Raw genomic sequence first — 14,290 nt, forward strand, 5'->3', positions numbered from 1 at the left:
CAAATGAATTTTTAAGCTTTGATTTGAGAGCTACAGTGTAAGAACTCTGCTAAAAGTGTCACAAATTAAATCTGATAATATTTAAGCACAATTATTTATTTTATGTGTAATACAGACCTGACCTATGTGTTTCTTCACAGGCACCCCTGAGGCCTGGAGAGTCATGATGTCCCTCAAGTCAGGTTTGCTGGCTGAGAGTACCTGGGCTTTAGACACAATCAATATCTTGCTGTATGATGACAACAGTATTTCCACCTTTAACCTTTGCCAGGTGAGTAAATTGTTTTGTACAGAGACTGAAGAGTTACAATAGTCCGTCTCCCTAATGCTCTGGTGGTTTATTTGATTGTTTTCCTCCTCCGTTTCCTCTGCAGCTCCCTGGATTCTTGGAGCTAATCGTCGAGTTTTTCCGACGTTGTCTCATCGAGATCTTTGGAATTCTGAAGGAGTATGAAGTGGGGGACCCGGGTCAGCGGACGCTGCTGGATCCCAACACACTCAGCAAAGAAGAGAATACCCTGGAGGAGGAGCATCTCATGGAAGAGATGGAGGTGGAGGAGGAAGATGACGATGACGAGGAGGATCCACAGCAGCCACCCAGATCACAGACAGAGAAGCGTGTATCGGTCAAGTCTGGTGAAGCTGGAGATGCCAAGGATGAAGAGACTGGAGCTTCTTCCCAGGAAGTGTCTGTATCTTCTGAATATGTCCAGGAGAAGCCCAAACAGGCCAGCAAATTTGATAAGCTGCCCGTGAAGGTGGTGCGCAGGAAGGATCCATTTGTGGTGGACTGCTCCAGTAAACTGGGCCGGGTGACTGAGTTTGACAGTGGCCTGATACACTGGAGCGTGGGTGGAGGAGATACTACAGAACACATCCAGACCCACTTTGAGAGCAAGATGGAGCTGTTGCCATCTCGCCAACGACTGCCCCTCAACTTGACCTCCAGCAGGAGGAAAACAGTCCAGAGAGAGCGAGACCAGGTCAAACAGGAGTCGCTTTCCAGTCCCAATAGTGTTGAAGAGAAAGAGGTGGACCAGAAACCTTCCCAACAATTGTCATCAAGTTCCATCTCCAGTGAGGTCATTTCTACATCTTCTGACATGCTCTTGGAGCGAATTTCGGAAGGGACGGAGTGGCTAACGAACGGCCAGGAGAACAGCTGCAGCTCCACCAGCGAAGGTTTGCTTCAGCTTGCAAGCGTTTCTCAACGTACCTTTAATGTCCTGGAAGATGAACCTCACAGCAAAGATGAAGCACCGCTGGTTACGCTCTCTGACTGGCAGGACTCGCTCGCCCGCCGCTGCATCTGCGTGTCCAACATCATTCGCAGCCTGTCGTTCGTGCCTGGTAATGACCTGGAGATGTCCAAGCATCCAGGACTGCTGCTTCTGCTCGGACGTCTAGTGCTTCTTCATCACAAGCACCCTGAACGCAAGCAGGCCCCCCTCACTTACGAGAAGGAGGAAGAGGTGGATGAGAGACTGGGCCAGAACCGGGACGAGTGGTGGTGGGACTGTCTGGAACTGCTGCGGGAAAACTGCCTGGTCACCCTGGCCAACATCTCTGGCCAGCTGGACCTGTCCATCTACACTGAGAGCATCTGCTTGCCACTGCTGGACGGTCTGCTCCACTGGGCAGTGTGTCCTTCTGCCGAGGCCCAGGACCCCTTCCCCACACTGGGCCTTAATGGAACTCTGTCCCCCCAGAGACTGGTCCTAGAGACCCTGAGCAAGCTCAGCATACAGGATAATAACGTGGACCTCATCCTGGCGACGCCCCCCTTCACCCGGCTGGAAAAGCTCTTTGGGAACTTGGTGCGGCTGGTTGGCGAGCGCAAGGTGCCTGTCTGTCGCGAGATGGCTGTGGTCCTGTTGGCCAACCTGGCACAGGGAGACAGTCTGGCGGCTCGCGCAATCGCGGTGCAGAAAGGCAGCGTGGGTAACCTGTTGGGCTTCCTGGAGGACAGCCTTGCTGCCACACAGTTTCACCAGAACCAGGGCTCGCTGCTGCACATGCAGGGGACGCCCTTCGAGCCCACTAGCGTGGACATGATGCGGCGGGCGGCTCGGGCGCTGCATGCCATGGCCAAGGTGGAGGAGAACCACTCAGAGTTCACACTGTACGAGTCACGGCTGCTGGACCTGTCTGTGTCACCACTCATGAACTCAGTGGTGTCACATGTCATCTGTGATGTACTTTTTCTGATTGGCCAGTCATGACAGCTGGGGAGAGCAGCAAGCTCCACCTCTTCTGTTTTCTTTTTCCGTTTTTTTTTTTCTCGCTCCCTCTCCTAAATTCCCAATCCCTCCTCTTCCCAAGGTGCACTGGTGCTGTGTAAAAAAAGAAAAAAAGAAAAAAAAAAAAGAAAAAAAAAAAAAGATAAAAAGTAAGGAGGAAAATAACTTTTTAATTTATGCAAATCTTCTGCCCGCAGCCATTCTGCAATTCGACCTTTTACCTTTTCGCTGCATCGCTTCATCGTACACGGGAAGGGATGTCATGAAGTAGCTGTTGATGCTGAACCAGAGGCTTCTGCTAATTTAACTGACAAACTTTTGATGCCGACAAAAGAACAGTGACTGGGACCCCTGGTTTTCTGTGCTGCCCAAGGGTTGGTGGGGGATGTACTGTCTTTTTAATATATAATAAATAAATCAGATAAATAGTTGGGAAAAACTGTAACCAAAGTTGCTGTCTCGTTTACAGTGAGTTTGGGGGGTAAGCGTGCGCCCTTTGAGAACAAAGCTCTGGTTGTGGACAGACCCCAAGAGACGGTCGGACGCCCTGCGGGAAGATTGTAGTCGTTTTCTGTACAGTACTTTGAACAGCTGAACCTGTACTATAACACTGTTTTGCATAGAGGTTTCAAAGCTGACGCTCCAGAATAGTTTTTAAAAAAAACAGGAAGATGTTTTTAGTTCAACAGTGAAGATGTTAAAAGGCTTTCTCCCCAAAGTATTGAGAACCTACAACACCCTTACCTCCTCTCTTAAACCCTTGATTGTATGAATCCACCCTTATGAAATGAAATCACCTCTTTGGACTGATTTTCAACTTAAGATGCAGCATCGGCTGTGGTGTATATAAGATGTTGTACATTTACACTTTCTCTTCTCTCCTCTCTATCCCCCTCTTAGTCACCTCTTCTTAAGATGCTTCTCACTTTTTTATTTTTATTTTTTATTTTATTTGAAATTTATGAAGAATGGAAGTCCATGCTTGAGTTGGGTTCATTGCATCATAAACTGTATAGGTATGTTAGCAGACCCTCCTCTGGCCACTCACAACTGCTCCTCTTTAATACAGCATACGCAGCTGAAATATTTTAATTTCATCTTGTGGTACAAAATAAACTCTAGATGAAGAAACACAACTCAAAATTTCTCTCTCTCGCTCTCTCTCTCTCTTTCTCTCCAGTGAAATGGATTCTGCATATTTGTATTTCAAACTATGTAGCTAAAATCTTAATGTAAATTCCTCTTATTTTTTTCCCCCCTTTTGGCTCAATGAATATCATTTATTCAGTATGAAATCTTTATACTATATGTTCCATGTGGTAAGAATAAATGTACATTAAATCTTCGTAAGATGTTTGTGATTGTTTTTATTTGGACATCTGCATATTTCTTGGTAAATTGTATCGCTTTGTTCTTGGGACACATGGTTGCTAAAATGGTGTCCAAGTTCAAGACATTAAGTGCCAGTTAAAATCTGAAAAAGTCTACTTTTTCGCACGTCACAACTCTCATGTTGGTTTAATATTCTGAGTTTTATTACCGTTTGGTAATTTATAGAGTGTGTTGTGGTCTTTTTGTCATCCTTTATTGATAAAGGAAAATGAGACAATAAATACTAACAGGGGTACAATATACAGGGTGTTCAAAACTTAAATGTACATACAAATCGCTTTACGTAGTTTACTTCGTAGTCACGTGTAGTTTAATGCTAGAACGGTAGATGGAGGGTCTTTTATTTTGACAACCAGTTCGATGTGTTGAACACGGAAATGATTTCAGCAGAAAGGCAACCGTACAGGTATGAACCGGAAATTATATGGAACAAACACGTCATGTTCGCGTTTTCCGCGCGTTACCGATGTATTGTAAAAAATTATATTAAGCTAATTCTTGTTTGACCCAGAATAGCAGCAGTGAGCAGGTCAGGCGTAGAATGAATGAGGAGTTTATTTGCATGCTCCGATGGCGACGGTAACGGCATGGACGAGGCGCGAGTTGTGGGCTTCGCCGCCGCAACCAGGCTGCTGTCTTTAATTCTGCAGGTACGACGTTTTAAGTCGGAAATTATTTCCGTGTAATGTAGTGTAGTCTAAGTACTTTTCCGGTGTATGGTGGGTATTATCTTTACGCTACGTGCTTAATTTGGTCTAAATGATGCTTGTTGATGCCCTCATGTGACAGGCGCGCCACCTTGTGGTCACTTCTATAAACTCGTTCTCCTTCCTACCAAGGCGGTGTTGAATGCCGTGATCCCGGACCATGGCGCAGATGCCTTCAGTCCTCCCCGGGCCGAGGAACCGCTGCTCCTGGACCCCGCTGTCGATCTTCTGTTGGGCGGACTGGGGCGCTGGGATGCGGAGCACTTCCTGTTCATAGCAGAGCGCGGCTATGTGTTCGAACACAACTTTGCATTCTTTCCTCTCTTCCCACTCGCTCTGCGGTCGTTTGCAGCTGTCGTGCTGTGGCCAGCGAGCGGCTGGCTCTCGCTGCGAGGGCGGCTCTTGGTGGCAGCGTCCGTGTTGAACAGTGGCTTTTTTGTGGTCGGTGCGCTGCTGTTGTATAGACTGGGCCGGTTGGTGCTGCAGGAACGCCGCTTGGCCTTTTCCTCCGCCCTGCTGTACTGTGTGAGCCCCGCACACGTCTTCATGATGGCCGGCTACTCGGAAAGCCTCTTTTGTTCTCTCACCTTCGGGGGTCTGTTGCTTCTGGAGATGGGCTTCACGTGCAGAGCTTGCCTGCTGTTTGGCCTGGCCACTGGTGCCCGGGCTAATGGACTGGTCAATGCGGGCTTTCTGCTTTACCTGGCCCTCCAGAGAGCTCTTCAGAAGTCCAGGGCCCTCAGCATTGTGGGAAAGCAAGCGCGCGTTCTTCAGTATGCATGGATTGCTGCTCGCTTTATATTCACCACCACGGCAGGGGCTTGTGTTACCTTCTTGCCATTTGTTATATTTCAGTACTATGGCTATCAGACCTTCTGTAATCCATCTGGAACTGTGGACCAGGTGTCTCCTCCGCTCTACAAGTTGGCCGTGATGAAGAAGTATAGACTGCCCGATGAAAATGCTTCCGTACCGGTTTGGTGCCTGAAACCAATCCCCTTGTTGTACTCCTACATTCAAGATGTGTACTGGGATGTGGGATTCCTGCGATATTTCCAGCTCAAGCAGCTGCCCAATTTCCTGCTAGCATCGCCAGTAGTAATTCTCGGGGGCATTGCCGCCTGCACGTTCTTCACGGCGGACCCTGGCCTGTGCCTGTGGCTTGGTCTCTGGCAGAAGAAACGGGAAAAGCAACCAGTGGGATTCTACAGCCCAAAACTTTTTGTGTACGTGGTGCACGCTGCTGCATTACTCGTCTTCGGCACTTTTTGCATGCATGTTCAGGTAAGCAGCGTATCTGCATGATCGGCCTGTTTCAGTTCTAATGCATTTCGGCCAGTTCTAATGCATTTTATGTACAGTAAACCTTTTTCTTTCAGGTTCTCACCAGATTTCTGGCCTCCTCCTCACCCGTGCTTTTCTGGATCAGCGCTCATTTACTTTTATCACATGAGCCTTTGCTACAGGTGGACCAACCAGAGTCTCACAACAGAGAACTGAAGTCCCACAGAGACCTCCCGGGTCCAAGCTGGGGACCCTTCCAGCACAACCCTGTCTCAGAATTACTAAACCAGTGGTGGGCAACCTCAATTCTCACCCGCTGCATTCTGGGATATTTCCTTTCCTATTGGTTGCTGGGCCTGGCATTACACTGTAACTTCCTTCCATGGACTTAACCTGGAAACTCGAATAATTGTCAATGTATTCATGAGCGTGATGGTTAAAGCAGCATTATCCTGTTTCTTACAGCATATTTTCAGAAATATATGTAATATATTTATCTCATATAAATGAGTGATATTATCTATATGTATGTTGTGCAGTTTCTGCTCCTATGCAATAATTGTACATCTGTTTTTTTTCCCCCCAAATCTATGAATGAGTTTTGTGTTGAGACACTGTGGCACATCAGAAAGCTCCTCAAAAGAGACCATGAACTGCTGAAATGTGCATGACTAAGCAGGAAAACTCCTGATAGATGTTTTTTTTTTTTTATTAAAAGAAATAAGGACTATTCACTTCCCTGCAAGACTCACTACACTTTTCTGTCAGATTCATTCAAACTAATTAACTAAAAAAATAAGTCTCCACAATTTTACAAAGATTCAGGTCCATTAATGAGAGCCGAATTTTTATGAAACTCAAAATTGAGAGGTAACATAATGAAAGAGTTTTTTTAGATCTCCGTGCAGATAATACATGAAGCTTTGTGCAGAAATGAAGTTCTCGACCGGCACGTGAGAGGTAACCGGGATTCGACGTCATCGTCGTCATCTTCCTCCTCCTCCGGTTCCAGGACCTGCTGTGCTCGGAGTTGGAACACGAGAACTCTGAACAGCGAACCGGCTCAGATCGTTCCGAAGCCTGAAACTATCAGATGTTCTCCCCCCAGCGCCGGACCGGGACCGGGTTAGCTTGTTAGCATGGCGCCGTTCCTCGCTGCCGGTAAAAAAGTCGGTAAGTAGCTGCTAATGAGCGGCGGTGTGCTAGTTGTTTCAGGATGAAATGCTAACGCTCCGCTTCTGACCCGATGGCCTAACTTCCCCGCTTGTTAGCACGTTTTTACACGAATTCGCCCTTCTAGCTTTCAGACCATGAAAAGCTGCGAATACCAACAAATCGACCCGCGGGCGCTCAGTGCGCCGACGCCGACGTCCACGCTGCGGTTCGCGGGGGAACCGGCGCCGGGGTCGCGGAGAAAGTGGGAAGTGTTTCCCGGAAAGAACCGCTTCTACTGCGATGGACGTATCATCGTGGCCCGCCAGTGCGGAGTTCTGCCCCTCACACTCGGCCTCATACTGCTCACCAGCGGACTGTTCTTCATGTTCGAGTAAGTGTCGGTGTCCGGCGGTCGGTACCGTCCAGCGCCGCGCCGCGCCTGGAACTTGACTTGTCTCTTCTCCTCTTCTCCTCCCCTCCCGCAGCTGCCCGTTCTTGGTGACCCACCTCACCGTCTGCATCCCTGTCATCGCTGGCCTGCTCTTTTTCTTCGTGGTTCTCTCCCTGCTCCACACCAGCTTCACTGACCCCGGCATCCTGCCCCGGGCTTTTCCTGATGAAGCCGCGGACGTGGAGAGGCAGATCGGTAAGATCCGCTCCCTGGCCGCCGTGTACGTGTGTGCGGTTCTATTTGTTGGTATGAATGTGTGGCTTCGCTGCTTCTCCCCCCTACAGACAGTTGTGGTTCCCACACCTACCGTCCTCCTCCTCGCACGAAGGAGATTGTGATCAACGATCAGGTGGTCAAGCTCAAGTACTGCTTCACCTGCAAGATGTTCCGGCCGCCGCGCACCTCGCACTGCAGCCTGTGTGACAACTGTGTGGGTAGGACGCCAGACCATTTCTCTAGCGCTTCCGGAGAGTCATTCCATTCCGTAGTGTATTCGACTCTCTTGTCTCTTTCCTCCAGAGAGATTCGACCACCACTGCCCCTGGGTTGGAAACTGTGTGGGCAAACGCAACTACCGCTTCTTCTACACCTTCATCGTGTCTCTCTCGTTCTTGACTTCCTTCATTTTTGGCTGCGTCATCACCCACCTCACGTTGCGTACGTTCCCTCCGACTCATGGTCTGAAACCTGCCTACGGTGATGAAATCCGTTTTCTAAGCTCTTCTCTTGGTTCATATTCTCAAATGGAAACTCGGTAATTTTATAATACAAGGCAAACACTTCCTTCTCTAACTACGCAAAAACAATTACATTGAATTTCTCTCTATCTTTATCAGTTAAATAGAAAACATTCCAACAATTCTGGACAAGAAAATTATAGCCAATTGAGAACCACTTATGTAATAATTGAGACAGGACTAGCACTGACTACGAATTATAGATTCATACTTTTTCAAACCAGCTGCAGCATCCTGCCATGCGGTGACTCCCCTATAAGGTTAATTGTAATTTTAAAAGGAAGCTAGGCGAATGACGTATGGCAGCGTGCCTGTACACGACACGTTATGTAATGAATTTTAATGAGGAATAAATACTGTTTTAAAAGTCATTTGCACAGAACTGGATGTGTTAATGACTTAATCCTGATTGAGGGAACTGGCTTATTGGGAAACTGTGGCAGATGCTGGCCAGATGGTGGGGTTTGGATTAAAGCTTGTTTAAATAGCAATATTGATGGAGCAGTGTCATGCGTGCGTGTATCTGGATTTAGTAAATTGAATATATGATTGGGTGGACCTCTGTTTTATTTTATACAGATATCCGTCTAATCTGTCTGTGCCATTAACTGGTTTTATCAAGGCTCTTAGTTTTGTAAACTCAAAATTCTATAGAAGTCGAATGAGAATTGCTAGTGTCTGCCTCTTGTAAGTCGCTTTGGATAAAAGCGTCTGCTAAATAAAGTAAATAATGATTGTGGTTTCCATGACGTTCTATAGAAGGAGGCAGTGCTGGAGGAGTATGGGCTTCTTGAACTGTTAACTGCAAAATTAGTGCACAATCGACACAATTTGTTAATTGTTTTCCATTGCTTTTTCTTTTGCTGCAAGACTTGTTTTTTTGGTCTTTTGTTTGAAGCAGCACACCGGAATGGTTTTGGTGTCAGTCAGTGCTGTCATCTTTGTGATGTTCATGTCAGAAAGAGTAGATGGACAGCACAGAAACTTACTTTCATTAGCTTGTCTTGAATTTATGTATATTAAGTGCATTTTATAACATTTCATCACTGATCAAAGCATTTTCATCCCCTTTTATTACAGGAGCTCAAGGAGGAAAAGGCCTGGTTTCAGCCCTTCAACAAAGTCCTGCCAGATATCCTTTCAACTGTTTCCGTTCCTCTCACACCCGCTTCGTCACTAATGATTATTTCTTTTTTTTTTTTTTTTGTCTGGATCCATTCACCCTATAGACACACACCTAAATAGATAAATATTTATGTATGTTTTTGTTGGTCCCAATGATGTTCGGAGGCTGATCATTGGTTGTATGCTTCTGGTCTATAGCAGAGCAACTGCACCCTGAAGGTGCTTCACTGATAAGTTGAAAGGAGAGACGAGCAGCTTTTTGTTCTAGCTTTCTTAGAATCAGTTTAAAGCATGTGGACAATGTTGTGCAGGTTTTCATTGTTTAACAGGCTGCATCACTTTTGACTAAGCGTGTTACATGGATTTAACACACACCGTAGCAACACACTGGATCCTCTCTAACACGCCTTCTTGATTATGTAGCTTGGTCTTCCTGAAATAGGATTCCCCGGGTCCGGCATGTTATGAATTTAGAGCAGTGATTAAAACTTGACATGAGTTGGCATACGTAGTTACTGCACAAGTTTCGCCTGTGTTTGTCTGTACATGTTTGTGGTAATATTGTGCAATATACGTGTTCAATTCTTAACTTTTCCTCTTGCACTGTTGTGGAGCTGGTCGTCTGCTTCTTTTCTATTTGGTCAATTTTGGGCCTTTCAGGGTTCCATACTTATTTGGTTGCGTCCAACCTTACCACTAATGAAGATGTGAGTGTTAAATGTCTGCTAGTCTGTAGCAGAATATTCAGCATGCTTGTTTTTAGGTGTTTTGATATGAGTATGATTTTCTTCTGCAGATAAAGGGTTCTTGGTCTGGTAAAAGAGGAGCGGAGGATTCTGGAAATCCCTACAGCTATAACAGCATTGTTACTAATTGTTGCGTGGTACTGTGTGGGCCTATGCCTCCAAGGTTGGTGCACTTACATTTACAGCATTTTTCAGATGCCCTTATCTGACTTACAACTAGTAGTTACAGGGACAACAGTCCCCCCCTGGAGCAACTTGGTTAAGTGTTTTGCTCAGGGACACAATGGTACCAAGTGGGATTTGAACCTGGGTCTTCTGGTTCATAGGAGAGTGTTAACCACTAGGCTACTACCACCCTCAGTTCTACAAAACTCAGTTCAAGGCTTAGGTTTAAACAAAACTTTCCTAAGATCAAACGAAAATAAGAGGTTGGAATTTTGACTACAGTACAGGCCAAAAGTTTGGACACACCTTCTCATTCAATGTGTTTTCTTTATTTTCATGACCATTTACATTGGTAGATTCTCACTGAAGGCATCAAAACTATGAATGAACACGTGGAGTTATGTACTTAACAAAAAAAGGTGAAATAACTGAAAACATTTTATATTCTAGTTTCTTTGCTCTGATTACTGGTTTGCACACTCTTGGCATTCTCTCAATGAGCTTCAAGATTTCACCTGAAATGGTTTTCCAACACTCTTGAAGGAGTTCCCAGAGGTGTTTAGCACTTGTTGGCCCCTTTGCCTTCACTCTGCGGTCCAGAGGTCCCAAACCATCTTGATTGGGTTCAGGTCTGGTGACTGTGGAGACCAGGTCTCCACTTTTTGTTAAGTACATAACTCCATGTGTTCATTCATAGTTTTGATGCCTTCAGTAAGAATCTACCAATGTAAATGGTCATGAAAATAAAGAAAACACATTGAATGAGAAGGTGTGTCCAAACTTTTGGCCTGTACTGTACATTTTTGTTTACGTCTCACTCTTTTTCATTTTTGCTTGTGCGACTTCAGTTAGCTGCTCGTTTTTACAGTTTCATTGCTGTCTTTTCAGTTGCTCCGGCCTGTTTTACAGTTACAGTGCCTGAGTCTAGGTTGGACTTTTGGCACAGTGTTCACGTGTGGTCAGGGCTTTGCCTCATTGGCCAGCAGGTATTTGAGTGACTGCTCCGTTCCCCAGAACTCTACCAGGTCTACCAGAATATGGTCTTCAAGAACACACAAAGTAGCCTCCGCTATATATGGATATATATGGATCACATCATAATCAGCGTATTTAATCAGTACTTCCTATTGGTTAATGGTGGAGTTGATTGTGTGCACAAATGTCATTCTATATATGATCGCAAATGGCTGTTACTGCTGTGTGCGCGTATCTAGCAGTTATAGGGATTACCACACACTGCTCCCCGGGCGCCTTCGGTGGGTGAATCTAGCTGCGCTTCCCATGAAAACGGCCAGTATTTCAGTGACCACTCCCTTCCTCCGAACTAGTGATGGGAATCTCTGCTCTTCTCAGAGAGCCTCAACACAAAGCATTCATATGACAGGTAAGGCTAAAATATGAGGCTACTGATGCCACAAGAGTCTGCTCTCAAAATTCCAACCTCTTATTTTACATTTCAACGTCGTATTTTCGTTTGATATTAGGAAAGTTGTTTCAAAACTGGCACAAATCTGATTCCATAAATGTTCCCTTTTCAGTCCGTCCCTGTGAATTCTGTCTTCTTAGATGTAAAGCTACAGGAACGTCTTGTCTGTGGCTGCTGCTTTTACCAGAATTCTGCTGACAGCGTGAATTGCTATGCTGTTTGCACACAGACGTGATCGCATGTTAGTGGAAGCAACAGTTCATTTTTATTCCTTTTTGCTACATTTTTACCTAAAAAAGCCTAATTTGATAAAGATTACACATAAAAAGTATATGTACAATGTATTTTGATTGTAATAGTGTTATTCTGAAGGGAGCAGATTTCACAAAAAAAACGCATGAAAACTGCAACAAAACCAGGCATTTTAGGCTGTAACAACCCTCCACCTTAGACTGCTTGGATTAATTAATCTGCATCTTCTCCTGGTTTTCCCAGTTTGATTGACAGGAGGGGTTTCCTGCCACCAGAGGACGTGCCACCAACTGCCAGCACTGAGACAGCGCTGCCTCCTTTCATGGATAAAAATGATGGGAACATGGTAGGAGCGCTCCCTAGTGCTTACAGGAAGAACAGTCACTGACCCACAACCGAGACTTGCCATTTATACTTGACTAAAATTTCCCCTCCTGGGTCTTTGGTGCATTTCCTGTAATATTAATGTACTGGATGTCGTGTACACAGAGCCACTTTAGAATGAGCAGTTTGAGATTAATTTTTAGCTTGTGCCATATTCAGCATATCCGGTCTAAACATTAAATGTGATGTCTCTGTGTTCATATGTGTACCTTTTTCTAGTGTTTTAAATCTGCACACTGTTGGGGTAGTTTATTGTCTGTTGAATTTGCACAGCACAAGGGTGGATTTGTGTTCTGTTGTATACTTTTATATCTGCACCTTAATTCTTGCTCATTGTGGAGTCTTCTGGTGGACAACTTGCAGTTTTATTTTTCCATCTCACAATATTTTTGCCAAGCATTTTAAAGCAGTTTTAAATAAATATAGTTTTGTTCAAGTTTTCAATCCCAGTGAATCTCTGGAGTATGGTCCTGTGGTTTGTGTGTTTCTCTGCTTCAACGCTGTTCCGGTTTTAAGACCTGTGCTCATAGTATTTGTTGTGTAACACTATAGGAGGAGACCTGTCAGGACTTTGCAGTGTCCTGCACTGGCTAATGGGAAAATGCTGGCCCGGGGTTTAGGATGGTAAGACGTGAATGATGTGGGTATTGTGCGCCCTCGTTCCAGATCTGCATGCCGCTCTGCCATTCTCCTGCCATTACGCTCCTTGTCATATTAGCACCAATATTAATCATCTTTAATTACAAAAATTATATTTGGTTTATGAAATTCATTTTACCACCCCAGCTTTACTAATCTTTTTTCCTCCTAGCACCGTGTGATCATTGTAACATAACCTTACTGATATGTGGCATTGCTTTCATCTTTCATGGCTGCAGAGAAATCAGATGCTGTTTTTCGTAGGGAATCCTCCCAAAACTTGCCAGTCTCACCACTTCTGTTTACTACATATGTTCTATTGCTCTTGTTAAATGGCTTTGCTTTTTTTGTTTTCCTAACCCTGTCCCACCCAGTGCTCAGAGGGCACTAAGGAGCTGTTTGAGAATGTGGATCAGTCGCCTCTGTTCCAGAGCCAGTGCTCTCCAGGAGCCCTGAAAACGGCCCCAGCGACTCCAGACCTGACTGTGTCCACTCTCCTGAGCCCTGCTCGTAGGCCGCCGCCCTCCTCTACCTGTTCAGGGGGCCAGGCTCACCACCCTGCAGCCACCCCCTGCCCCCAGCGTGGGACACTGCGCGCCTCTAACACTGCCTTCAGGCTGGACGGGTCTACCTACCTGTCTGCCCTCGGCGATGCACCGGAGCCGAGCTACATCCCACTTCACTGATTCAAAAGCTGGACAACTGGTAACGCAGACACATGCTGCAGGACTATTTAAAGACATGGAACGTATAAACCACTCAGGATCTACATATATGCCATATCAATAAATATCAGATTTTCATGTTTTGGATGTAATTGTTGAGTACTTTGACCACTCATGACACTTCAAGCACAATTCTTTCATGTTTAGACCTAGAGGTGGACTTAAAGAGTCCAGTCATGCTCCTACAACTGCTTCAGCACTGCCGCCACCTCTTCCAAAAACCTGTCCTTGCACCTCACATTGCCATTTCAATGGCTGACCCATCCAATCTTCACATGTTGTGCACCAGATCAGCCCATGTTGGACCTTGGACTGCCACAGGGTCAGGACATTGTCACTGAGGAATTCCAGTTGTTTTTTTCCTGTGTTCATCATGGACTTACTGTGTTTTTATGCTGCTTTTTTTTTTTTTTGGGAACTACTGTACTCCACGCAACGGTATTAGTTGCTTATTTTTGTCAAGTTAATCTCAGATTGTCAAGTATTATGGTATATATATATATATATTTTTTTTTTCATTGACAAGGTAACTGCAGCATTCGTTTGATGTTTATAAAGGTGGCGTGTTTTGTTATACTTTAAATTGTTAAGGTTCTTATTGTGCACTGCAGTTTCCTATGTCAAGGTTGCATTTTTAATTAAAAAGACGAACGTAAAGTCTCCATGTCCACTTCTGTTTTTTTTTTTTTTTCTTCAGAAATGTTGCTGCTGTTGGTTGAACTGACGTTTATTCGTGTCACATGCTGCATTCTAGCATTTACACCTCCTGCAACTCACAGCAGTTTTACATAAAATTATCAGTTGTGAGCATCTCAAATAAGGATAAAATGGGCTCATCCAGTAATGGCGCTTCGGAACCCGA

The 14,290-nt window shown here is 45.2% G+C and overlaps 3 protein-coding genes across 7 annotated transcripts in view; all 3 read left to right on the plus strand.

Annotated features, from left to right (window-relative positions):
- Positions 1 to 3,590, plus strand: part of arid1aa (AT-rich interaction domain 1Aa) — a 29,035-nt gene extending 25,445 nt beyond the window's left edge. The window contains exons 19-20 of one of the 2 annotated variants that reach the window (XM_028982153.1): positions 141 to 271; positions 375 to 3,590. In XM_028982153.1, the coding sequence (XP_028837986.1) occupies positions 141 to 271; positions 375 to 2,222 (1,979 nt within the window). In that variant the 3' untranslated portion in view covers positions 2,223 to 3,590. The remainder of the gene's footprint in view (positions 1 to 140; positions 272 to 374) is intronic. The other variant, XM_028982154.1, reaches the window with a different exon arrangement.
- A 454-nt stretch (positions 3,591 to 4,044) lies between these two features.
- pigv (phosphatidylinositol glycan anchor biosynthesis, class V) lies at positions 4,045 to 6,361 on the plus strand. Its single transcript, XM_028982155.1, has 3 exons — positions 4,045 to 4,282; positions 4,472 to 5,623; positions 5,719 to 6,361. The coding sequence occupies exons 1-3, from the start codon at positions 4,178 to 4,180 to the stop codon at positions 6,013 to 6,015; spliced, it is 1,554 nt and encodes a 517-aa protein (XP_028837988.1). The 5' UTR covers positions 4,045 to 4,177; the 3' UTR covers positions 6,016 to 6,361.
- Positions 6,362 to 6,490: 129 nt separating this feature from the next.
- zdhhc18a (zDHHC palmitoyltransferase 18a) lies at positions 6,491 to 14,088 on the plus strand. 4 transcript variants are annotated; one of them, XM_028982158.1, is made up of 11 exons: positions 6,491 to 6,796; positions 6,924 to 7,169; positions 7,264 to 7,424; positions 7,514 to 7,663; positions 7,749 to 7,886; positions 9,047 to 9,098; positions 9,696 to 9,798; positions 9,888 to 10,000; positions 11,924 to 12,026; positions 12,617 to 12,688; positions 13,078 to 13,219. In XM_028982158.1, the coding sequence occupies exons 2-10, from the start codon at positions 6,934 to 6,936 to the stop codon at positions 12,656 to 12,658; spliced, it is 1,098 nt and encodes a 365-aa protein (XP_028837991.1). In that variant the 5' UTR covers positions 6,491 to 6,796; positions 6,924 to 6,933; the 3' UTR covers positions 12,659 to 12,688; positions 13,078 to 13,219. The 4 variants fall into 4 exon arrangements, with proteins under 4 accessions (XP_028837991.1, XP_028837992.1, XP_028837989.1 ...); XM_028982159.1 differs by having other exon boundaries at positions 12,617 to 12,704; positions 13,078 to 13,218; XM_028982156.1 differs by lacking the exon at positions 12,617 to 12,688 and having other exon boundaries at positions 13,078 to 14,088.
- Positions 14,089 to 14,290: the final 202 nt, after the last annotated feature.

The sequence above is a fragment of the Denticeps clupeoides genome, chromosome 5, assembly GCF_900700375.1.
Source record: "Denticeps clupeoides chromosome 5, fDenClu1.1, whole genome shotgun sequence".
Lineage (NCBI taxonomy): Eukaryota > Metazoa > Chordata > Actinopteri > Clupeiformes > Denticipitidae > Denticeps > Denticeps clupeoides.